Here is a 20,686-nt window from a genome sequence, read left to right as displayed (position 1 = left end):
CCCTCCTTGACTTCTATACTATATAGAGGAAGTCTAGCTCCCTATAGTCGCCCCCTATATAGATGAAGTCTAGCTCCCTATAGTCGCCCCTATAGAGATGAAGTCTAGCTCCCTATAGTCGCCCCCTATATAGATGAAGTCTAGCTCCCTATAGTCACCCCCTATATAGATGAAGTCTAGCTCCCTATAGTCACCCCCTATATAGATGAAGTCTAGCTCCCTATAGTCACCCACTATATAGATGGCACTTAGATAGCACTTAGATAGCACTTACTTATGGTACTTTTGTAGTTCGACTATGTTGAGGAAATGTTACTTCCTGTATTCTTGTTGTTCTTAGTTTGTACTCTAGGTTGAAATGCACTTATTGTAAGTCGCTTTGGATAAAAGCGTCTGCTAAATGACATGTAATGTAATGTAATGTAATGAAGTCTAGCTCCCTATAGTTGCCCCCTATATCGATGAAGTCTAGCTCCCTATAGTCGCCCCCTATATAGATGAAGTCTAGCTCCCTATAGTTGCCCCCTATATCGATGAAGTCTAGCTCCCTATAGTTGCCCCCTATATCGATGAAGTCTAGCTCCCTATAGTCGCCCCCTATATAGATGAAGTCTAGCTCCCTATAGTCACCCCCTATATAGATGAAGTCTAGCTCCCTATAGTCGCCCCCTATATAGATGAAGTCTAGCTCCCTATAGTCACCCCCTATATAGATGAAGTCTAGCTCCCTATATAGATGAAGTCTAGCCCCCTATAGTCACCCCCTATATAGATGAAGTCTAGCTCCCTATAGTCACCCCCTATATAGATGAAGTCTAGCTCCCTATAGTTCCCCCCTATATAGATGAAGTCTAGCTCCCTATAGTCGCCCCCTATATAGATGAAGTCTAGCTACCTATAGTTCCCCCCTATATAGATGAAGTCTAGCTCCCTATAGTCGCCCCCTATATAGATGAAGTCTAGCTCCCTATAGTCACCCCCTATATAGATGAAATCTAGCTCCCTATAGTCGCCCCCTATATAGATGAAGTCTAGCTCCCTATAGTCACCCCCTATATAGATGAAATCTAGCTCCCTATAGTCGCCCCCTATATAGATGAAGTCTAGCTCCCTATAGTCACCCCCTATATAGATGAAGTCTAGCTCCCTATAGTTCCCCCCTATATAGATGAAGTCTAGCTCCCTATAGTTGCCCCCTATATAGATGAAGTCTAGCTCCTCATCTTCAGGAAGCTGCTGGCTTGAGGAGGTCACGGTTCATTTCACACAATACGTCAGTGTGTACTTGTATTAAATGTCTATACAGTAAATATAGCGTGATGCTAGTAACCTCATGGACTTGTGGTAGAATGTGTGTTTGTTGTGTCCGTGGTGGAGGAGGAGAAGCTGCCACAGTCATGAAGTGATGGGCTCCTTCTCTCCCACACTTTGCTATTGGTATTCTAACCGAGACCTCTGAGGCCCGCTCTCACTCCCTTTGTGTCATGTTTCCATGGTTTCCTCTGGAGGGAAGACGGGCTGGGGTGCCTGAAAAGAGTGTGTGTGTGTGTGTGTGTGTGTGCTTCTTCGATGTGTTTACACATTCACCAACAGGAAACGTTTGAGGTGACATTTGATGCTTTGAATGCACAAATAATGTCCAATATTTTAAGAAGAAAAAGAAATAAAGGCTCATCTTCAGTCGTTTCCTGATGGTTTCAAGACACATTTTTGATTTTGAGGCTGTACAAAATAAACTGAATTGAGCTGAACATCAGTGGAGTTGTGAGAGTTGTGCTTGTCATCGGGTGGAGTAGAGGTCGGGTTGAGAAGCAGGTGTTGCGAGGTCACATCACGAGGTGGGCGTGGCCTCGGTGGCGTGCATGTGTGCATCCACACGGTGGATGTGTGAGTGTCACTGCAGGCACAATGGCCGGCTGTCCTCCGTCACATCGGTGTGGCTGCAGCGCCCACGTCCACATTCCCTCCACATGGTGTGGGTGGCGTCGTCGGGAGGAAACTCTGACTCCACGGGCGAGAGAAAAGAGAGAGACGAGGGAGAGGAGGAGGAGAAGCTAGAGCAGAGACGCGACCACAGACAGGTATCGTGTGTTTTCCAAAGTTTCTGATTTCAATCTGAATTTGTTGTGCGAGTCAGCGGTGAGTGGGTCTCCTGTCTGATGGGGACTCGCATTATTTTTTTAATTTCTTCAAATTTGTCATGAATGTCCACGTGAACTGGTGATAACGGGGTCGTCACAGGTCACTGAACCCTCACACGACGTCTGTTCATAACTCAACAATATACATGCTTTAAGAGCGTATAAGGCTCGCAGTCACTTCTCATAAATCACTTCTTAAAAATAATTTTTATAGAAGTGCTTTTCAGTGATGTCGTCCTTTTATGCCATTCTTTGGTTCCCCGAATTTAGTTTGCTGTTGTTGTTTATTTTATATTTGTATTTTACCATTCCATTTGGTTTGCCTTGATTTTCTGTAGAGCACTTTGTAAACTGTTTTTAAAAGGTGCTCTATAAATAAAGTTATTATTATAATATTATTATTATTTATTTTTTATTAGTATTATTATATTTAAGTTGCGTAACAGTGAAGTTGCCAGATATGGTACAATTGTGGTATCATAACAACAGTACAGAAGTGGTTGGTGGATGGATGAACTTTAAGAAATAATGAAGATGAAGTCAAAACAATCTTCTTCTGATGATGTCAAGAATAATCCAAACGATATGTTTATGTTTGTCTCCTGTTGAGCTCATTATATTTAAAGATGTTTTATACATCTCGGTTTGTAAATGAGTTGTTGAGGTAAGACATCTAATACTGTCTTTACTCACTATTTTAGATGTTAGGAGACATCGGAATTTTACCGTAATACAACGTACCATCATAACAATGCTTGGTAGTCAATATTTAGTCAAGTTGAATCCCAGTGGGATATTTCCAGACCCTTCGTTGGCCGAGGCTTCTGGGACTTTGAGTCCTGAAGGTCGTTGTCGGGTCGTTGGTGACGTGGGACGAGGTTCACAGTCTTTGCTCTGTGGAAAAATGCTTTTGCTAAAAAGTTGTGCCGAAGCTGCGAGGCTCCATCTTACTAACGGCGATATGTTTGTATTTTCTAAATGTCCTTCTTCTGTTTCCTGGCTGAGCAGCAGTCGACGGAAAGTACCACAACGCGTGGATGTTTAATGGCTTTTAAAGAGAAACCCCATGAAACGCCTCTATCAGTGACTCTTAACCACAGAGGGCCGCAAACAGCCATCAGTTTGACCCCCGAGGGCCGAGAGACTGCACCGGGTCTCAATGGAAGACACCAGAGTAGTCCTGTTGTCCAGTTGCAATACAGCTTCCCACCACTTGGTGGCAGTAATGCGTCAGTCAGTTTGTTTCACAAGCTCCAATAGCCAGAAAAAAGACACTCAAGATAAAGTGAGGTATGAAGAGCAACTTCCGGTTCTGCCAAGCAAACATGAACATTTTTTTAATCAACATTTTGATTTCTCCATTTTTTTGAGTCCCTCCTTTTTTCTCTCTCGTAAAATATATGTATTAGTTATTTTTGTGTCAATAAGCCTTTAAATGTGTTCTTGTATTAGCTTGATTTGTTCCATCAATTGTTCCCCTGTTGGGCGTCTCGTTGTTGTTGTTGTTGTTGTGCAGGTTTGAATACACATGATGGACACATGTCTTTGTGATGATCACATTGCGTCATGTTGTTGCTTGTTGGACTGTAAGTGGATTTAATTTACAGTTTAATTTATGCTTATATATATATACATATATATATATGTTTATATATATGTATATATATATATATATATACATATATACACAGATATATATATATATATATATATATATATATACACACACATATATATATTTTAAAAACTGCATTCATTTAAAACTACAAATGGTCATTAAAATAGCCAATTTGCATTTGTCTAAATGGAGGTAAAAACAATTCATAAAAAAAAAAAAAGCAACTATATATATATATATATTATATATACATATATATACATTGTAACATTTAAATATTGTACATCTTTGAACTTGATTTGGTTGACTAACTGAGGGTTAAATCCAATACATATTGCCTTGTAAATGATGCTGTTAGTAGCTTTGAGAGTCTTACTAGCATTGTGTTCAACCCCCTGTTGATCTCACAGTCTTCTTCTTCACTTCTTCCACAGCCCCAGGAAGCCCTTCAACACTCCCCACCTCTGACGGCTCAGAGGAAGGGGGTTTGGGATCTTTCCCACTGGAATGGCAGAAGAGAGGAAAAGGAGAGGGTGAAACATGTGCTAAATATTTTGACTCTCAACTCTTGGCACAGCGACACTCCATCAGATTTGAGTCTGGAGGACTCTCCGGATGCCTTGCTATAGGTCTTGAGAGGACATGCAGCACCTTCCACACTGGGCAGAGAAGAAACAGATGGAGAGAGTCAGTGACAGTCAAGGACAACCTCAGAGAAGCCAATGAGACACTTGTTGGACGAAAAAGCCCAGAGAAGCATGTAGACCCTAAGATTCCCTCAAAGTCGGTCCAACTACGAAGGAACTTCAACGAGACTCGCCCCATGAGTTGTCCAGTGTGCAGGCTGTTTCCAAAGACACTCAAGTCAAGGTTAGCACACATCCAAACAGTTTACATGCACAAAGCCAACCCAACACAGACACCTTTGACAATAAATTAAATGATCCATCGGACACTCAGGAAGTGAAATTGCGTGCACAAGCTGAAAAAAAATCAATCCCATCAGAATGAATGAATCGACAGACTCAGAATCTCACACAATACGTCTAAATACCACCGAGGTCGAGATAGAGAAGACAGACGTAGAAATATGTAACGTTCAGGACCCAGAGAATCTTGAATTACTCATAACTTACTCTGTAAAAGAAAACACAAGCTTGCATGGATGCGATAGCGACCGTAATGATCGGAAAGACCACAGGCGTATAATCAATGAAGACAAAGTCATACAGGCGAAGGACAAAAGGGACTTGTACCCAAGTGTGAGGACACATTGTAATGAAAATCATCACAAAGTAGTGAGTACCTGGAAAGACAACACATTCATAGCTGATACACATTTAATTGACCTATTAAATGCACAAATACCTGCCAGTATTGGAATGAGAGAACATTTGAAATCGGAGTCAAATTGCACAGACCCGAAGTTAAAGACAGATATCGTTGTAGGAAGTCCAAACATCACAAAGGCACATCATGCAAATAGAAACAGAGACGCACTAGATGCAGTCGGTATACTGTCACACAAGTTGGATATTAGCTGTTCACAAACTCTGAGTCAAGACGGCTCCAACCAAGGCCTGACGGAGACTCTCCCTCAGGTTTCTACTATAGATAGAAAGCCCGAGGGTGAGGAACGGGTGTCGGGTGTCTTCTTCCAGGAGGAGCAGTTTGGGCGTGTTTGTACTTCCTCCATTACATTTTCCACAAAGACCACAGACTCTTTTCCATTGGGTCCCTGCTGTACCGGGCTGACTGTGAGTCCAAAGGGGTCTACACTATCCTCACCGGTCCGGTTGTCTGACTCAGACAGGGAGGAGCTCACCGACGGGCAACCGGATCAAAAACGACCTCAGGTAGCAAGGTCACAATCCTGGCAAGTTGCAGCTCTGACCCATGATATAACACCTACTCACTTAGATCAGGGGGGTGCTGTGATTAGAACACCACTCAATTCTATGGATATGCTTTTGGAGGGGGCCCAGTCAGGTTCTGTAGAACGAGGAACTGATTCAACTCAAATCCAGTCTGACTCTGGTGATGATTCTGAGGAACGTCTGCTTCATCACCTCAAATGCTCAAATAATCTGCTTGTTTTTTCTGGCAAACAAAAAGCAGAGGATACATCCACTCTATTGTCAGAGAGCTGTATAGAAGAGAGGAGGAGGGAAGGGTCCCCCTGCTGCTCTCTTTTTTGGCAAAACAAGCAGCAGGGGGTGGAGAGTAGTCGTGTTCATCATGACCAGAAGTCCATTCAGGACAGTAGCAGAGAAAACCCAGACATAGCTCAAAAAGCCATTTCCCAGAAAAACAAAAAAACTGATGTCAGCAAAATTTCTAGTCATTGTAAGCAAGTTCAGCTCGTACTAAAAATCCCTGAACTGCCTTGTGGCCTGAACGCCTCTTTGTCAAATGGGACCAGTGACCCCTCGGAAGATATAGATAAGTCCCAGGAAAATTCGGAGGGGATCCCGTCTACACTGAATCAACAACCCAACTGGATTAGTGAGGACGCTGAATCCGTTCCTGGGAAAAACCTTGATAGCTACAGCCATTTAAGCCTGGCTCATTCCCATGAGCTCGAAAAACTCCAGCGAAAAAACAATAATGAGGATAACAACGTCGTGATTCTAAAGTTCAAGTGCTCTAATTCAGAAAGAAATGAGGGCCTTCAACCCTTCGTGTTATGTTCAGAGAGCAGAGGGCTATTAATGAACAGTACCTTCAGAAAAGGACTCTATTGTAGCCAACTAGGGGCTCACAGCTTACTGAACAGAAGAAGACGCAGCCTATACAAATCACTTGAGGAATATATGGCTGAGGAGTGTAGAGTTCACACACAGGTCCGATTGCCAGCTCCACAGCACGAGGTGAGGGTAGTAAGGTACTCAGACCCCGATGTCAGCCTCAACCTGCTTGCTGTCAGTAGTTTAGAGCCAATTTTGGAGGCTGAGCGTTCACCAGAAAAGCATGGCACAACAGAGGATGTTTTCAAAATAGAAAAACAGAAAGAATATGATGTTATAAGGCCCCCTGAGAGAGTTGTGGATCTTGCTTTCCTTTCAGGGGACACGTCCAGTCCCAAGAGACCACACCACCTGCCTGAGCAGGAAGAAGCGTCTTTTGAGTTAGAACCCGAGGCGAACCCTTCAACACCTGTTCTATGTGGTAGTGGAAAAGAGTACTGTAGTCCTATGAGTGTTACCTATGGTGCTGTGCCACACACCTCAGCTATCAGCAACTGCAATGAGTTACAGAATCCTCACTTTGCTATTCCAGCCAGAAATGCCGACCTTGAAAATATGACCAAGAGATGCAAAACAAAAAGCAACCAGACAGGAATTAAAGACTCTAAGATGTCTGTCTTTGCTAAAATGCCTTATTTTAGGAAAGCAAAGAGCTCAAAGGATTCCAAAGGTGAGGAGGTACCCCAGGAGTCATCCGATGGGGGAGGTGAGGGCCTTCTGTCTGAGCAAGTGGCAAAGAAGGACAACTCAGATGTTGAGTCTTTTCTCAAAAAGGACATCCTCAACCAAACAGTCCACCAAACATTTTCCTCATTGGATTACAAAATAGAAGAAGAAGACTACGACTTATCCTCCTCTACTCATGTCCGTCAGCTCGTCGGCCAAAGGAGTAGTGGGGAGGATAACGAAGGGCAATGCCCAGGGAACCCCTTCCTCAAGGAAGTCAAGTCACCTGATGAACAAACCGACAAGAGGAGCAAGAGCATTGACAGTTTAAACATCTGCATGCGCTTTGCACAAGCACACAAGTCCCTTTCCAGCCTGTTTGAGTCCCGTTTCATGTACAAGGATAACGAGGAGCGGGCCACCAAACAATCCTGGAGGAAGACAAAAAAGGCTCCGGAGGCTGAGCCGCTGAAAAGAACTCTTTCAGCTGGGGAATATACAAACTCAGCTTCTGGGCGTGGCTGTCGAGAGATACCGTCTTCTCCACGCCTGGGCAGTTCAGGGTTACCGTCCTCCCTCAGAGCTCTTCCCCACACTGATCCCATCGCCAAGCGGGGAGTTCCACAGGGGAGTAGCAAGGAAAACCCCCATGGGTGTAAATCTGAGGGCCAGAGAAGAAAATGTTCCCCAAGTCAATCTACCCCACTCTGTGCGTCTGGCCTACCTCCCTTTCTAGATGACACCGCAGTCCCACAGCCCAATCACACCAGCCCTGTTTCACCTTTAAGATGCCACTCACTATCCACCCTTTCTTATCCGTTTTCGCCAACCTGGGTCAAGGCACACCCAGCGGCCAGGGAGGGCTTGACGAAGAGCCCCCTACGACCAATGAGCCCTAAACCTAACAGTCCGATGCCAGCCGGTCAGCGTACACATTTTTACTACCCTCTCTCACCAAAGGCCTGTTCAGTCTGTCCTATTGTTCTGGGCCAGTCGATCAGCATGGAGGGATTAACAGAACCCCCCGAGAGACCCAGGACCCTAAAACCCTCAACTAGCCCTCTAGGCCTCAGCCCTCTGGAAGCAACCGAAGGCAGTATCAGCTACTCACACATCAGCCTGTATGCCATTGGCTCTATCAACACATTAGAGGTAAGAAGAAAAACTCAGAGCATATGTTTTTGTAATATTTAAAAATAAATGTGTAACATTTGTTACGTCAATTACAATCTTAATCATGAGTAACCATCTTTTCATGGGGTGATAGCCAACACCAGTGCATCTCTTGCTCTGCAGACGAGGCTGTTGAGCGTCTGGCTGTCAGAGTGGTTCAGTGACTGGATTGTGACAGAGAACAAGTCCCTCTTTCATTGTGGCTCTCTATAAACTGGATGAAGAGGAGGAGGAGAAAAAGAGTCAACTCTTTCTCACTTTCAGCCCCCAGACGTTTGGTAGATTTCCATTTTCTGAGTTAGCTGGTTACCAAAGTCCCACTTCACTGGCAGGGCCTCTGATGGTTTTGTAAAACATCACCAGAGTAGGATCATTTGAGGATCCTGACATGTTATATTAAATCTCTCTTTCAGGGTTGACCAAGAGGGGCCTCGGTCAATAATGACCCTAAAGAAGACTGTTTCTGAATGTTTCAACCATATCTTTATTCTCTGCTGCCTATCTATCTATCTACCTATCTACATATCTAACTACCTACTTACATACCTACCTACCTATCTACCTACCTATCTACTTATCTACTTATCTACCTACCTATCTATCTACCTACCTATCTACTTATCTACCTATTTCCTTACCTACCTACCTACCTACCTATCAACCTATCTACCTACCTATCTACTTATCTACTTATCTACCTACCTATCTATCTACCTACCTATCTACTTATCTACCTATTTCCTTACCTACCTATCTACCTATCTACCTACCTATCTACCTACCTATCTACCTATCTACCAACCTACCTGTCTACCTACCTACCTATCTACTTGTCTACCTACCTACCTATCTACTTATCTATCTACCTACCTACCTATCATGCCTACACGTCTCACTATATGAATCAATAGCTTCTGTCTGTCCGGGGAGAGGTACCCTAACCAGTAAACTGTGTACTCCAAAGGGTCCACAGCAGCGTGGTCGGACTGTCAGCCTGCCCGGATCAAGAAGGCCGTTGGAGGATGAGGGGGCGGCCTCCGAGGGTCTCGGCGGGCCGAGGACCGCCTGCTGGATGGATGTGGCCTTCGATGGCATCGGTCAGCAGCGAAGACGATGTTTCTCAGATGACGTCTGGTTTGAAGAGCAAAAGAAAAACAAACGCAAACTGTCCAGAGCCATCAGGGGGAGCGTGGGACAACTCAGCACACTGACACCTGAGGTGAGACGTGGCCCCAGCATCTTCTACACCTCCATTGATTCATTGCCATTCTTCTAATATTCACTTATTTGTGTTCTACTAAGTTAAATTGATTGAGTGTTGTTTGTCTTCGGGTTCATGTTGAGTTCATCATAAGCACACAGTCTGTGATAATATTCGTGACTTGAAAGAATGATCTTTTAACCCTATCCAGACTGATGCAGGAGTCATCTTGGGGCCCGTTGAGGCGTTCCAGGGGAGGCCCCTCAAAGCCCACTGCTTCTCTCAGAGCACCCCCATTGGTCTTGACTGCCCGGGCTGGAGAAGACGCGTCTCCTACTCCTGTAAGTACCCACTCTGGTTTAATCTTTTTAGACATTTTTGAAACTTCAGATTCACCGCATTTGAATCTGTGACTAGAGATTCAAAATCCTGTTTTTATGTCGATGCACTCACAACAGCCGTTGTGATTTTGGGTTGTTTGCTCGTCCGTTGCCTTCTTGTGTGTGTTTCAACGTCTAATAGGATACAATGAGCATGTGGACAGACGTGGAGGGAGGCATTCAACTGCGAGGCAGCAGTTCTTGTTTAATTCCACTGACACTAATGCTATGTTCACGGTACGAGCAACAAAGCTGGAAACGGGCAAACTAAAACATGATTGGGTGAAGTTCCATTGGAGTGCTCAACCTCAACTCAGGTAGTTATGGTTTATTTGGTGTTGGAGCTTTTATTTTGTGGGCGGAGCTATCCAGCAGTGTAATTGGCCGACAGTAGACCAATCCAACGCCTTCTTTAACCCACCGACCTCTCCTCTCCCACCGGCTCTCACAGTGTCTATAAGGAACAACAATGGATTTACATTGTTAGTTAAAATCCTGGTGAGTCTCATACAGATTAACTGTCCACTGAGAGCTCGTTCCTGTGTCTGCATGGTATTAAAAACAAAAGAGAATCGAGATGTACCTGTCCCAGTTAGTCTACTCCTCGACTTTTATGATTGGAGCTTTATGTCCCCACAGGGAGCAGCTGTTTAAATGCTTTCAATATTCATTGAATATCATATTGTTCATGATGAGAATAAGTCATTTTTTACATCACGATGCTCTAATTTTGTCTCCTACTCTCCCAAATGAAGTGCCATCACGCTGCTGTGAACATCATGACGTTTATTTAAATGAGTTTAAAGTGTAATTACAATACAGAGATGCAAATATGTTCCAAACGATGCTTAAATGTGGCGCGGCGGTGATTCTGTGTTTCAACACAACATTTAAAAACTATTTTGACAGTTAGTGGTTCGGATGAAAATATTCCAGCCTCTCAAATGTGAGCGTTAGCTGATGGTCTGAGTGTGACAGTAAACTTATATCTTCACGAGTTGCCACCAGTTTGAGGAAATGTGGTTTCTTGCTTTGGAGAAATCTGTAAATCTGCAGATTAGTAAATACTTGGAAGAGAATTTATAATAAAATATTCATCCGTTGCAGGTGTGTATTGAACTTGTCTCTCAGTGTTTGGTGACGTCACTGTTCACTGTGGCCTGCAGTACACCATTCTCAACCATAGAGGGCAGCAAACAGCCTCTTGTAAAAAATATATGTATACATATATGTTTTGATTTTTATAATCCTTTATTAGTCTCACAGTGGGGAAATTTACAAACATCATATTACATATTTTTATTTATATTTATCTTGTGGTTTTGCATTTGAACCCAGCCTTCTGTAATTTGTGATTTTGGGCGACACAAAAGGAAATTAATTGAATTGAATTGAGAAAAAAAAGAGTAATTAAGGAGCTGTGATGCGCCCAGGGAGCAACTGTGGGTTCAGTGTGTTGCTCAAGGACACTTCAACAGGAAAACTATTATTCCACTAATACACGCTTTATCTATTTATGGTATACTCTGGTATTATTAAAATGTGGATTGTACTCTACTGGGTTAGTATCCATTACATATAAGAATCAATCACTGATTCCATGAATAGAAAACATTGATTGCTGAAACCAAAATATAGTGTATTACATGTGGAACATTATCCACAGAGACAATATGGCAGAACATGTAGAAGCCTTATGTAAATATCTGCTCTTGTAGCTCGATGTGGATCTGACACACACACAGTGGGCAGTGTGTGTGTGTGTGTGTGTGTTTGTTGTTGTCATGAGGAAGGTGGAGGGAGGGGGGCTGTTCAAATCCTCTGGATGAGCAGGCTACTGCACCATTAGGGAGCCAAGAGAGAGAGAGAGAGAGAGAGAGAGAGAGAGGGAGAGAGAGAGAGAGAGAGAGAGAGAGAGAGAAAGAGAGAGGGAGGGAGAGAGGGAGAGAGAGAGAGAGAGAGAGAGAGGCTGTCTCTGCATGCGATCCACAGCAGGGAGGTGAAGGAAGTGAGAGCTGCTCCAGCTCTGCTGTGCTGTGAATGGAAGAAGGAAGCAGCGAGTTGACAGCTGGAGCTACCTCAGCGAATAGTGCCGCAGATATCACCGAGGAGACTTCCTCCTCCTCCTCCTCCTCCTTCCTCTACTCCTCCATCTCGGCGCTCTTACCCTGGGAATAAGCACCTGCTCGAGCCGTCTCTCTTCCCCTCTTCCATTTCCACCACTTACTTCCAACACTCTCCACTTCCATTTCGCCTTCTCCTCTCGGCTGTGGGTGTTGCATCCGCATCCGGATGCGGACCCAGCAGGGCTCGTCGGTGGTGGTGGGGGGGGGCGTGCCCCTGCCCGGGGGCAGCTGTGGCAGCGGCGGCAGCAGCTCGGGGCTGTCGCCCGAGTCCGACTCGGACGGAGGGAGTCCCACGGTCGGAAGGGTGGACGTCATGGTGGACGGAGAGCTCCTCGGGGTGGGCGGACGTACGGGTGGAGGAGGCAGAGGAGGAGGTGGAGGTAGTTTGGGGGGAACTCTGAGGGGAGTCCTGTCTCGCTATTGGAGCTTGGAGAGTCTGTATTCGATCACAGGTGAGTGCCTTCCACATGCGATGCATGATCGGAAGTCTCTTTCTCATGCACATGGATATGCTGTACGAGTGTTGTGCAGGGTTGGTTATGATGTACACAGTGTGTGTGTGTGTGTGTGTGTGTGTGTGTGTGCACGCCACAGGGTTGATGTGTTTGGGTGGGTTCGGCTCTCTCGCTTTCTAGTCAAGCACAAAAGAGACAGAAGAAAATGACATTCTTACAGCCCGCTTTCTTTCAGTGTGTATGTGCTACACTCATCACTGTGTGTGGTGCATTCAAGGTCCTCAGGTAGCGTGAAGCATCAGGAGTCAGGACTTGGTATCATTTGAAGTTTTTTCAAAGTCATTGCTGACATTGAGTGCATGATTTTGGGGCATTTCTGTCAGGTTATTTATAACAACACATAAATAACGAGAGCAAGAGAGACATAGAGAGAGAGAGAGAGAGAGAGAGAAAAGACAAACGTTGTTGGACCGGTGGTCTTTTATTGTGTCCCAAGAAACACAACTGTACTTTCTCATTGTACTGTAATATTATTGTCCATATGACTTGTATATTTGTTGTCTAGCACAACATAGCACAATATAGCACAATATAGCACAACATAGCACAATATAGCACATTATAGTATAATATAGCACAATATAGCACAATATAGCACAACATAGCACAATATAGCACATTATAGCACAACATAGCACAACATAGCACACTATAGTATAATAAAGCACAGTATAGCACATGTCCTTGGAGTCCGTAGCCTGCAGCTCCACATTACATTTGTACATTACATGTCATTTAGCAGACGCTTTTATCCAAAGCGACTTACAATAAGTGCATTTCAACCTAGAGTACAAACTAAGAACAACAAGAATACAGGAAGTAACATTTCCTCAGCATAGTCGAACTACAAAAGTACCATAAGTAAGAGCTATTTAAGAGCCACTGAAGTGCTAATCTGTGTTTTAATCCAGATATAGTCGGAAAAGGTGTGTTTTCAGTCTCAGGCGGAAGATGTAGAGACTTTCCGCTGTCCTGATGTCAGTGGGGAGCTGGTTCCACCAATCAGGAGCCAGGACAGCAAACAGTCTGGATGTAGAGTGATTAGCTCGAGGTGCAGGAGGCACAAGTCGATTGGCTGTTGCCGAGCGGAGCGAACGTGCCGGGGTGTACGGTGTGACCACATCCCGGATGTAGACGGGGCCCGATCCGTTCAGAGCACGGTACGCCAGAACCAGTGTTTTGAAGCGGATGCTGCTCCACCGGTAACCATGGAGAGAGCGGAGGAGCGGAGTGGTGTGGGTGAATTTCGGGAGGCTGAAGACCAGTCGAGCTGCTGCATTCTGGACGAGCTGCAGAGGTCGGATGGCCTTAGCAGGTAGACCAGCCAGGAGGGAGCTGCAGTAGTCAAGGCGTGAAATGACCAGAGCCTGGACCAGAACCTGGACCAGAACCTGGACCAGAGCCTGGACCAGAACCTGGACCAGAACCTGTGCCGCCTTCTGAGTAAGAAGAGGACGTATTCTCCTGATGTTGTGTAAAGTTGTCCACCTTGGAGACTGCATTGTTCCTTTGTAGCGAAGGACTCAGGTCAGATTTTAAGTATTGGTGGACAGGTGACCCCCAGAGAGCAGCTCCAGCACCTTTCAACACCACCTTAGAATACTCATGGTGTAGAGCAACAACACCTGGAGCGGATGTCTCATCAGAACAACAACACATAGGTTCATCGTTTAGGAAGCAGCTTCTTGTTGCCATGCCAATAGTAAATGTGGCCTGTGAGGTAAAACTGCCTCCATCAGCTCTGATTGGCCACGATCCAAAGACTTTGCTCGATGACTCAGTCCCCATGTCAAGACTGGAGGACCTGATGGTCGTGATGAATGTATCTACGGCTGTCTGCGGTGTGTCGCTCTGCCTCTGACCGGTGGGAAGAGCTGTGTGGGGGGGAGACTTCGACTGATGGAGATCAGAAGAGAAGTTGAATGTGATTTGGTTGAAGGAGGTTCCATCTTTTAGAGGAGCGAGTTCATTAAAAGACCTGTCAGTGAGAGCTGCAGAGTGAGGGCGGAGAAGGCTTGTGTAGAAACACAAGGTGGATAACTCCTTCTGTCAAAGGTGTGTCACAGGTACAGTGGACACGGTCTACGGTTTCATTTGGACACCCTCACCCCTGCAGTTGGTTCCCCCCTCGACCCCCCAGGTTCTGTCTGGCTTTGTCCAGGCCACTGGGCGTCTCCTCCCCGACCTGAGCTCGGGGGTCCACCCCGACCTGAGCCCGGGGGTCCACCCCGACCTGAGCCCGGGGGTCCACCCTGTGCTGGGTGTGTTCAGCCCGACCTCTGTTGTGTGTCTCATCGATCCTTTTATATAATAGAGATCTCGCTGCTATCGGGTGATGTAATAACGTACAAGATTACGCCCGCCATCTTTCTTTTTCATTCTTTTATCCACCTTATACACACACACACACACACACCCTCATCACGTGTTTGTTTGTTGAGTTTAGGTTAATATGCTATAGTATGTGTGTGTTGGTTTATAATACTGTTGACTTTGGTTGGTATTGTTAGAAATAAATGAACTTGGTTGAACTTTGAAGAACAGTTTTCTGTGATTACTGTGTGTGTGTGTGTGTGTGTGTGTGTGTTGCGTGATGTATTGTGGTCGTTATAGTCGCTGCTCGTATTTTTACCTCTTTGATCTAATTGTTAAATATAATACTTTGACCATTGACATTTTAAGTGAACACCAGTTTTGAGACTTAATTTATAATTTGGTTATTGGTTCCAGGGTGGTGCCCCGTTATTATTAATAAATGTTAATAATTGTTTTGATATTAATAATTATATTAATGCCAATGATTTAGTTTTAAAACATGCTCCTGCCAGATCCCAACACTTTGTTGTTAGATTCTGAACCCTGAGGAAATAGACTCAGGGTTCAGAATTTCCTCAGCACTATTTTATTTGTTTTATTTATTTCATTTATTGTATCTATTTTATTTATTTAATTTTATTATTCATTCATCTCATTTATTTGATTTACTTCTTTTTTTATTTTTATGTGTGTTTATTTATTCATTTATTAATTATTTTAATTGTATTTATTGTATTTTATTTATTTATTTCATTTATTTCTTTTATTTATTTTAATTTAATTTCAATTTATTTAACTAGGAAAAGCCTATATGAGATTTTAAAAATCTCCTTTAGAAGAGATTTCTCTGGCCAAGATCAGCAGGAGACACATAAAACAGACAAGAACAACAGAAAGAAGAGAAACTCTTCCTCAGAATGACTCCTCCTCTCTTGGCCGTCACCGCCGCGCTTCTCCTTCCCGGCGTCGCCGCATCACGGCTCACCGCTCCGGGCCCCAGACCGCCATCGCTCACGTCTCCTCCCGGCACTCACAATATAATGATGCTTCATGTGTGAGCTCATGTGTGTGAATATGTGACCGGCCCATGCTCGTGTTAACTCCTTCCTCACACACACACACACACACACACACACACACACACACACACACACACACACACACACACACTGACATCCTCATCTGTGGAGGAAGAAAGAGAGGGTGGGGGTGTCTGAAAGCATCCATCACACGGCGTCCCAGCGCTGTGTGGCACTGCCGCTCAGCTCGAGGCGTCTTGGTTTCCACCTCTCCAGCTGAGATGATGCAACCGGGGAAGTTTTCTCTCTTCAACTGTTTCTCATCCGATCCATCAAAGTGTGTTTCCTGGTCTCCACGGAGACGCCAAGAGACTTTATATGCCGGCACGCCAATGAAAGTCACCGATACGTGTAAAACTGACGAAACGTTGGGACGGTGATGATCAGACCAAATCATTTGGTTTATACTTTTCAAATATCAGCAAATTTTGGGTCCGTTTGGCCAATTAATGTGTTTGATGAAAAGAAGGCGTAGTGTTGTCCTTGTGCACGCAATGCATTCTGGGAGACTCTTCTCCTGGAGGACTTGTGTTGCCGTGGAAACCTTCATTCATGGTTCTCGTGAGTCACTCAGACGTTTCAGATCAATGTTTCATTTCATGTTTGGAAAGTGAATCATGACGCTTGTCTCATGAGTAGAAGAATGGAGAACGTCTGAGTGTCATCTATTCATCCATTCATTCATCCATTCAGTCACTCATCCATTCATTCATCTATTCATCCATTCATTCATCTGTTCATTCACTCATCCATTCATTCATCTATTCATCCATTCATTCATCTATTCATCCATTCATTCATCTATTCATTCACTCATCCATTCATTCATCTATTCATTCACTCATCCATTCATTCATCCATTCATTCATCTATTCATCCATTCATTCATCTAGTCATTCACTCATCCATTCATCCATTCATTCACTCATCCATTCATTCATCTATTCATCCATTCATTCATCTATTCATCCATTCATTCATTCATCTATTCATTCACTCATCCATTCATCTATTCATCCATTCATTCATCTATTCATTCACTCATCCATTCATCTATTCATCCATTCATTCATCTATTCATTCACTCATCCATTCATTCATCCATTCATTCATCTATTCATCCATTCATTCATCTATTCATTCACTCATCCATTCATCCATTCATTCACTCATCCATTCATTAATCTATTCACTCATTCATTCACTCATTCATTCACTCATTCATTTATCCATTCACTCATTCATTCATTTAATCGTCTATTCATTCACTCATTCATTCATCTATTCATCCATTCATTCACTCATCCATTCATTCATCTATTCACTCATTCATTTATCCATTCATCTATTCATTCACCCATCTATTCATTCATTCATCCATTCATTCACTCATCCATTCATTCACTCATTCACTCATTCCTTCATCTGTTCATTCATTTATCCATTCACTCATTCATTCATATATTCATCTATTCATTCACTCATCCATTCATTCATCTATTCACTCATTCATTCACTCATTAATTTATCCATTCATCTATTCATTCACCCATTCATTCATCTATTCATTCACTCATTCATCCACTCATTCACTCATTCATTCATCCATTCATTCACTCATTCCTTCATCTATTCATTCACCCATTCATTCATCTATTCATCCACTCATTCACTCATTCATTCATCCATTCATTCACTCATTCCTTCATCTGTTCATTCATTCATCCATTCACTCATTCATTCTTCTATTCATTCTTCTATTCATTCACTCATTCAGGCTCCATCAGCAACACAAGTTAAACATTCATCATTGTGGGGACTGATAATACTCTTCTTCTTCTTTTTCCTTCTCCTCCCTTTTCCTCCTTCTTCTTCCTTCCCTTTATTTTTCCTCCTTCTTCTTCTTCTTCTTCTTCTTCTTCTTCTTCTTCTTCTTCTTCTTCTTCTTCTTCTTCTTCTTGTTAGACATCACAGCAATGTCTACCTTTCCCACTTCCCTCCTCTTTTCCATTCCGGCCTCCCCCATGGAGGTGTTTGTGTGTGTGTGTGTGTGTGTGTGTGTGTGTCAAATTCCATGTAGTGGCAGTAGTGTGTGTGTGTGTGTGTGAGAGTCCTTGTCCTGTCTGGATTTCAAAAGCTGCCCATGTAAGGCAGTGAGCTGGAGGAACAACTCCTCTCAGCCGGGCACTTCATGGCACTTTAACCCCCCCCCCCCCCCCTATCATCCCCCCGCTCCACTAGCTCAGGGTCCTCTCTCCTCTGGGCTGTAAACTTCCCCTCATCGTCTTGGATGTGCGGCTTTGAGAGACAGTATTTTAGATTTGTGTACGAGGGGCCTTTTCTATTCTTCTTTTTTTATTAAGCGACTGTTAGGTCGTAATAGTTTATTCTGATGTTGCACATGTACAGAGGGAGTCTTATGCAATACATATAGAAAGATATTGTATTAGGAAATATTAGGGAGAATATTGATATTGTTGTTAATGTGTTATAAAGCATAGGGGTAATGTTTACTCTATGTAAATGTCTCGTCTAGCGACTTTACCAGAAGTGATGTTTTGACCCGGGGGTCGTGACCTTTGACCTCTCCATTTTGATAGCGGGACTTTGAGCCAACAGGAAGGTGTTAGAGGCTGAACTACCTTTTGAGAGGAGCTGATTGGCTGATTCTGGGACTAAGACTCTGAACTGGGGAAAGATCGTTCTCTTTGGTGTTGACCCGGGTCCTTCAGGCTGGTTCCTGTTGAGCCCGGATCACCACGGGAACCACGATCCTGAGCCTTGATTGTTTGTTTGGGTCGATAGGAGCAAAACACGTTATATTTGGTGAGATACTATAGTTCTGGTCCTAACTGTGGAGTCATGTTGTCGTACAGAGTGATGTCATCGTGTGAGTCCTGTGCCGGTGGCGTCGCTCCACAGCTCAGACTCTGCTCCTGAATTAAGGCCAATCGATACCTGGAGCGCCTCCATCTTCACAGCATCGCCTCTGGCCAGAGGGTCCTGCACTGCCCCCTAGAGGCCGGAGCCCGAAGCCTCCACAGACCCGACCATGTCCTCACGTCATGTGATACGGCGTGTGGGACGCCGTTCGAGGTCACCGTGCCTCCCAAACGGCCTCTTATTGGGCCGCTGAGGCTGGAGATCCTGGTGATCTGTTACCACGGATAGGTCGCCATGGCAACGCTTATGACGAGGTGTGACAGCAGGTTTTATTTTTAGCTCCTGGTCCAGGTAGAGGATGCGTCTGTGATGGGAGGGAAGACAAAGCCTCCTTTGTTCTTTGAATGCTTCAGGATGATGTGACTATAAATGTCTTATGAACACATGAAAGCTCAACGCTTTTATGTTGAAGATGTTTTTTAATAATTTGGATAGGAAAAACAATGCGTCACACTGGTTGAGAGGAATTAAAATGGCATGTGTTGGTCATCCGTGAGGATAATTTGTAATTTTGGGCTGTGCAAAATATATTTTAATGTATTTAAAGAAACTTAAGAAGCTTAAATTGTTCATGCCAATGTAGAAATGACACTGTAGTGACCTTGTTGCTTATGAACTCAAGGTCCTGTGGTTGCTTGGAGGTTTAGTTTCGGCGTGTGCAATAAGACAGAAGCAAAGTCCAGTGAGTCATGTAAAAGACTATTTATTTATAAAAAAACTAAAACATACGTGCCTCGCCCAAATCCCATTTGTTTGTTCCCAAAAAAATGAAAGAAATCCAAACACAATGCCCCTTAGTGCTCCTCCTGGTTATATTGGCCTCTGTGTTAATTGACAGTGGCCCTGCGCCCCCTAGTGGTGGGAGGTCCACACAACTAAAACAAACAAAATGGCTCTGACAACGCTGAGCTCCACAGGGTGGAACACACCGGAACATCCCAAATATGTGAGATCAGGAGGCAAGAGGAGCCGAGAAGAAGCTTTATCGGACACGTGTGGCACGTACATGGAATTTGGTTTCATGTAGCTCTCTTCGTATGTACATATAATATACAAATATACAACAAATACAAGACAACAGAGTAGAACACATTTAACTCATTTATATAGAATATTATATATATATATAAATGCCTCTGCCTCTCTGTATTCATTTATATAGAATACTCTATATATATATATATATATTTATAGAATATTATATATAGAATTTTCTATATATATATAGAATATTCTATATATAGAATATATATATATGCCTCTGCCTATCTGTATTCATTTATTTATATATATATATATATATCGAATATTATATATATATATATGCCTCTGCCTCTTTATTCATTTATTTATATATATATATATAGAATATTATATATAGAATATTCTATATATATATAGAATATTCTATATATAGAATATATATATATGCCTCTGCCTCTCTGTATTCATTTATATAGAATACTCTATATATATATATATATTTATAGAATATTATATATAGAATATTCTATATATATATAGAATATTCTATATATAGAATATATATATATGCCTCTGCCTCTCTGTATTCATTTATATATATATATATATATATATATATATATATATATATATATATATATGACTGCATTGCACTAACAACTCATTGACTGGTTCGTAATGGTGTTGGCCATGAGGTACAAACTATGTTTATTAGGGTTTTTCTGGGTGATGCAACATTCAGCGGGTCACAGTGAACATCATCGCTGTAAGAAACAAACTTCATGGAGGGTCAAGGT

At 43.3% G+C, this 20,686-nt stretch overlaps 1 protein-coding gene across 5 annotated transcripts in view; it reads left to right on the top strand.

The window, feature by feature from the left end:
* arhgef4 (Rho guanine nucleotide exchange factor (GEF) 4) overlaps positions 1-20,686 on the top strand; it is a 35,266-nt gene that overhangs the window by 1,654 nt on the left and 12,926 nt on the right. For 2 of the 5 annotated variants that reach the window (XM_056434149.1, XM_056434148.1), the window contains exons 2-4: positions 4,194-8,324; positions 9,310-9,564; positions 9,758-9,887. In XM_056434149.1, the coding sequence (XP_056290124.1) occupies positions 4,767-8,324; positions 9,310-9,564; positions 9,758-9,887 (3,943 nt within the window). In that variant the 5' untranslated portion in view covers positions 4,194-4,766. Of the gene's footprint in view, positions 1-4,193; positions 8,325-8,606; positions 8,624-9,309; positions 9,565-9,757; positions 9,888-11,988; positions 12,505-20,686 lie in introns of those variants that run through there. The other 3 variants (XM_056434151.1, XM_056434153.1, XM_056434150.1) reach the window with 3 other exon arrangements.

The sequence above is a fragment of the Pseudoliparis swirei genome, chromosome 16 (assembly GCF_029220125.1).
Source record: "Pseudoliparis swirei isolate HS2019 ecotype Mariana Trench chromosome 16, NWPU_hadal_v1, whole genome shotgun sequence".
In the NCBI taxonomy this organism is placed as follows: domain Eukaryota; kingdom Metazoa; phylum Chordata; class Actinopteri; order Perciformes; family Liparidae; genus Pseudoliparis; species Pseudoliparis swirei.
Note: the sequence above shows the minus strand (reverse complement) of the source record. Positions and strands in the feature narration are given on the sequence as shown.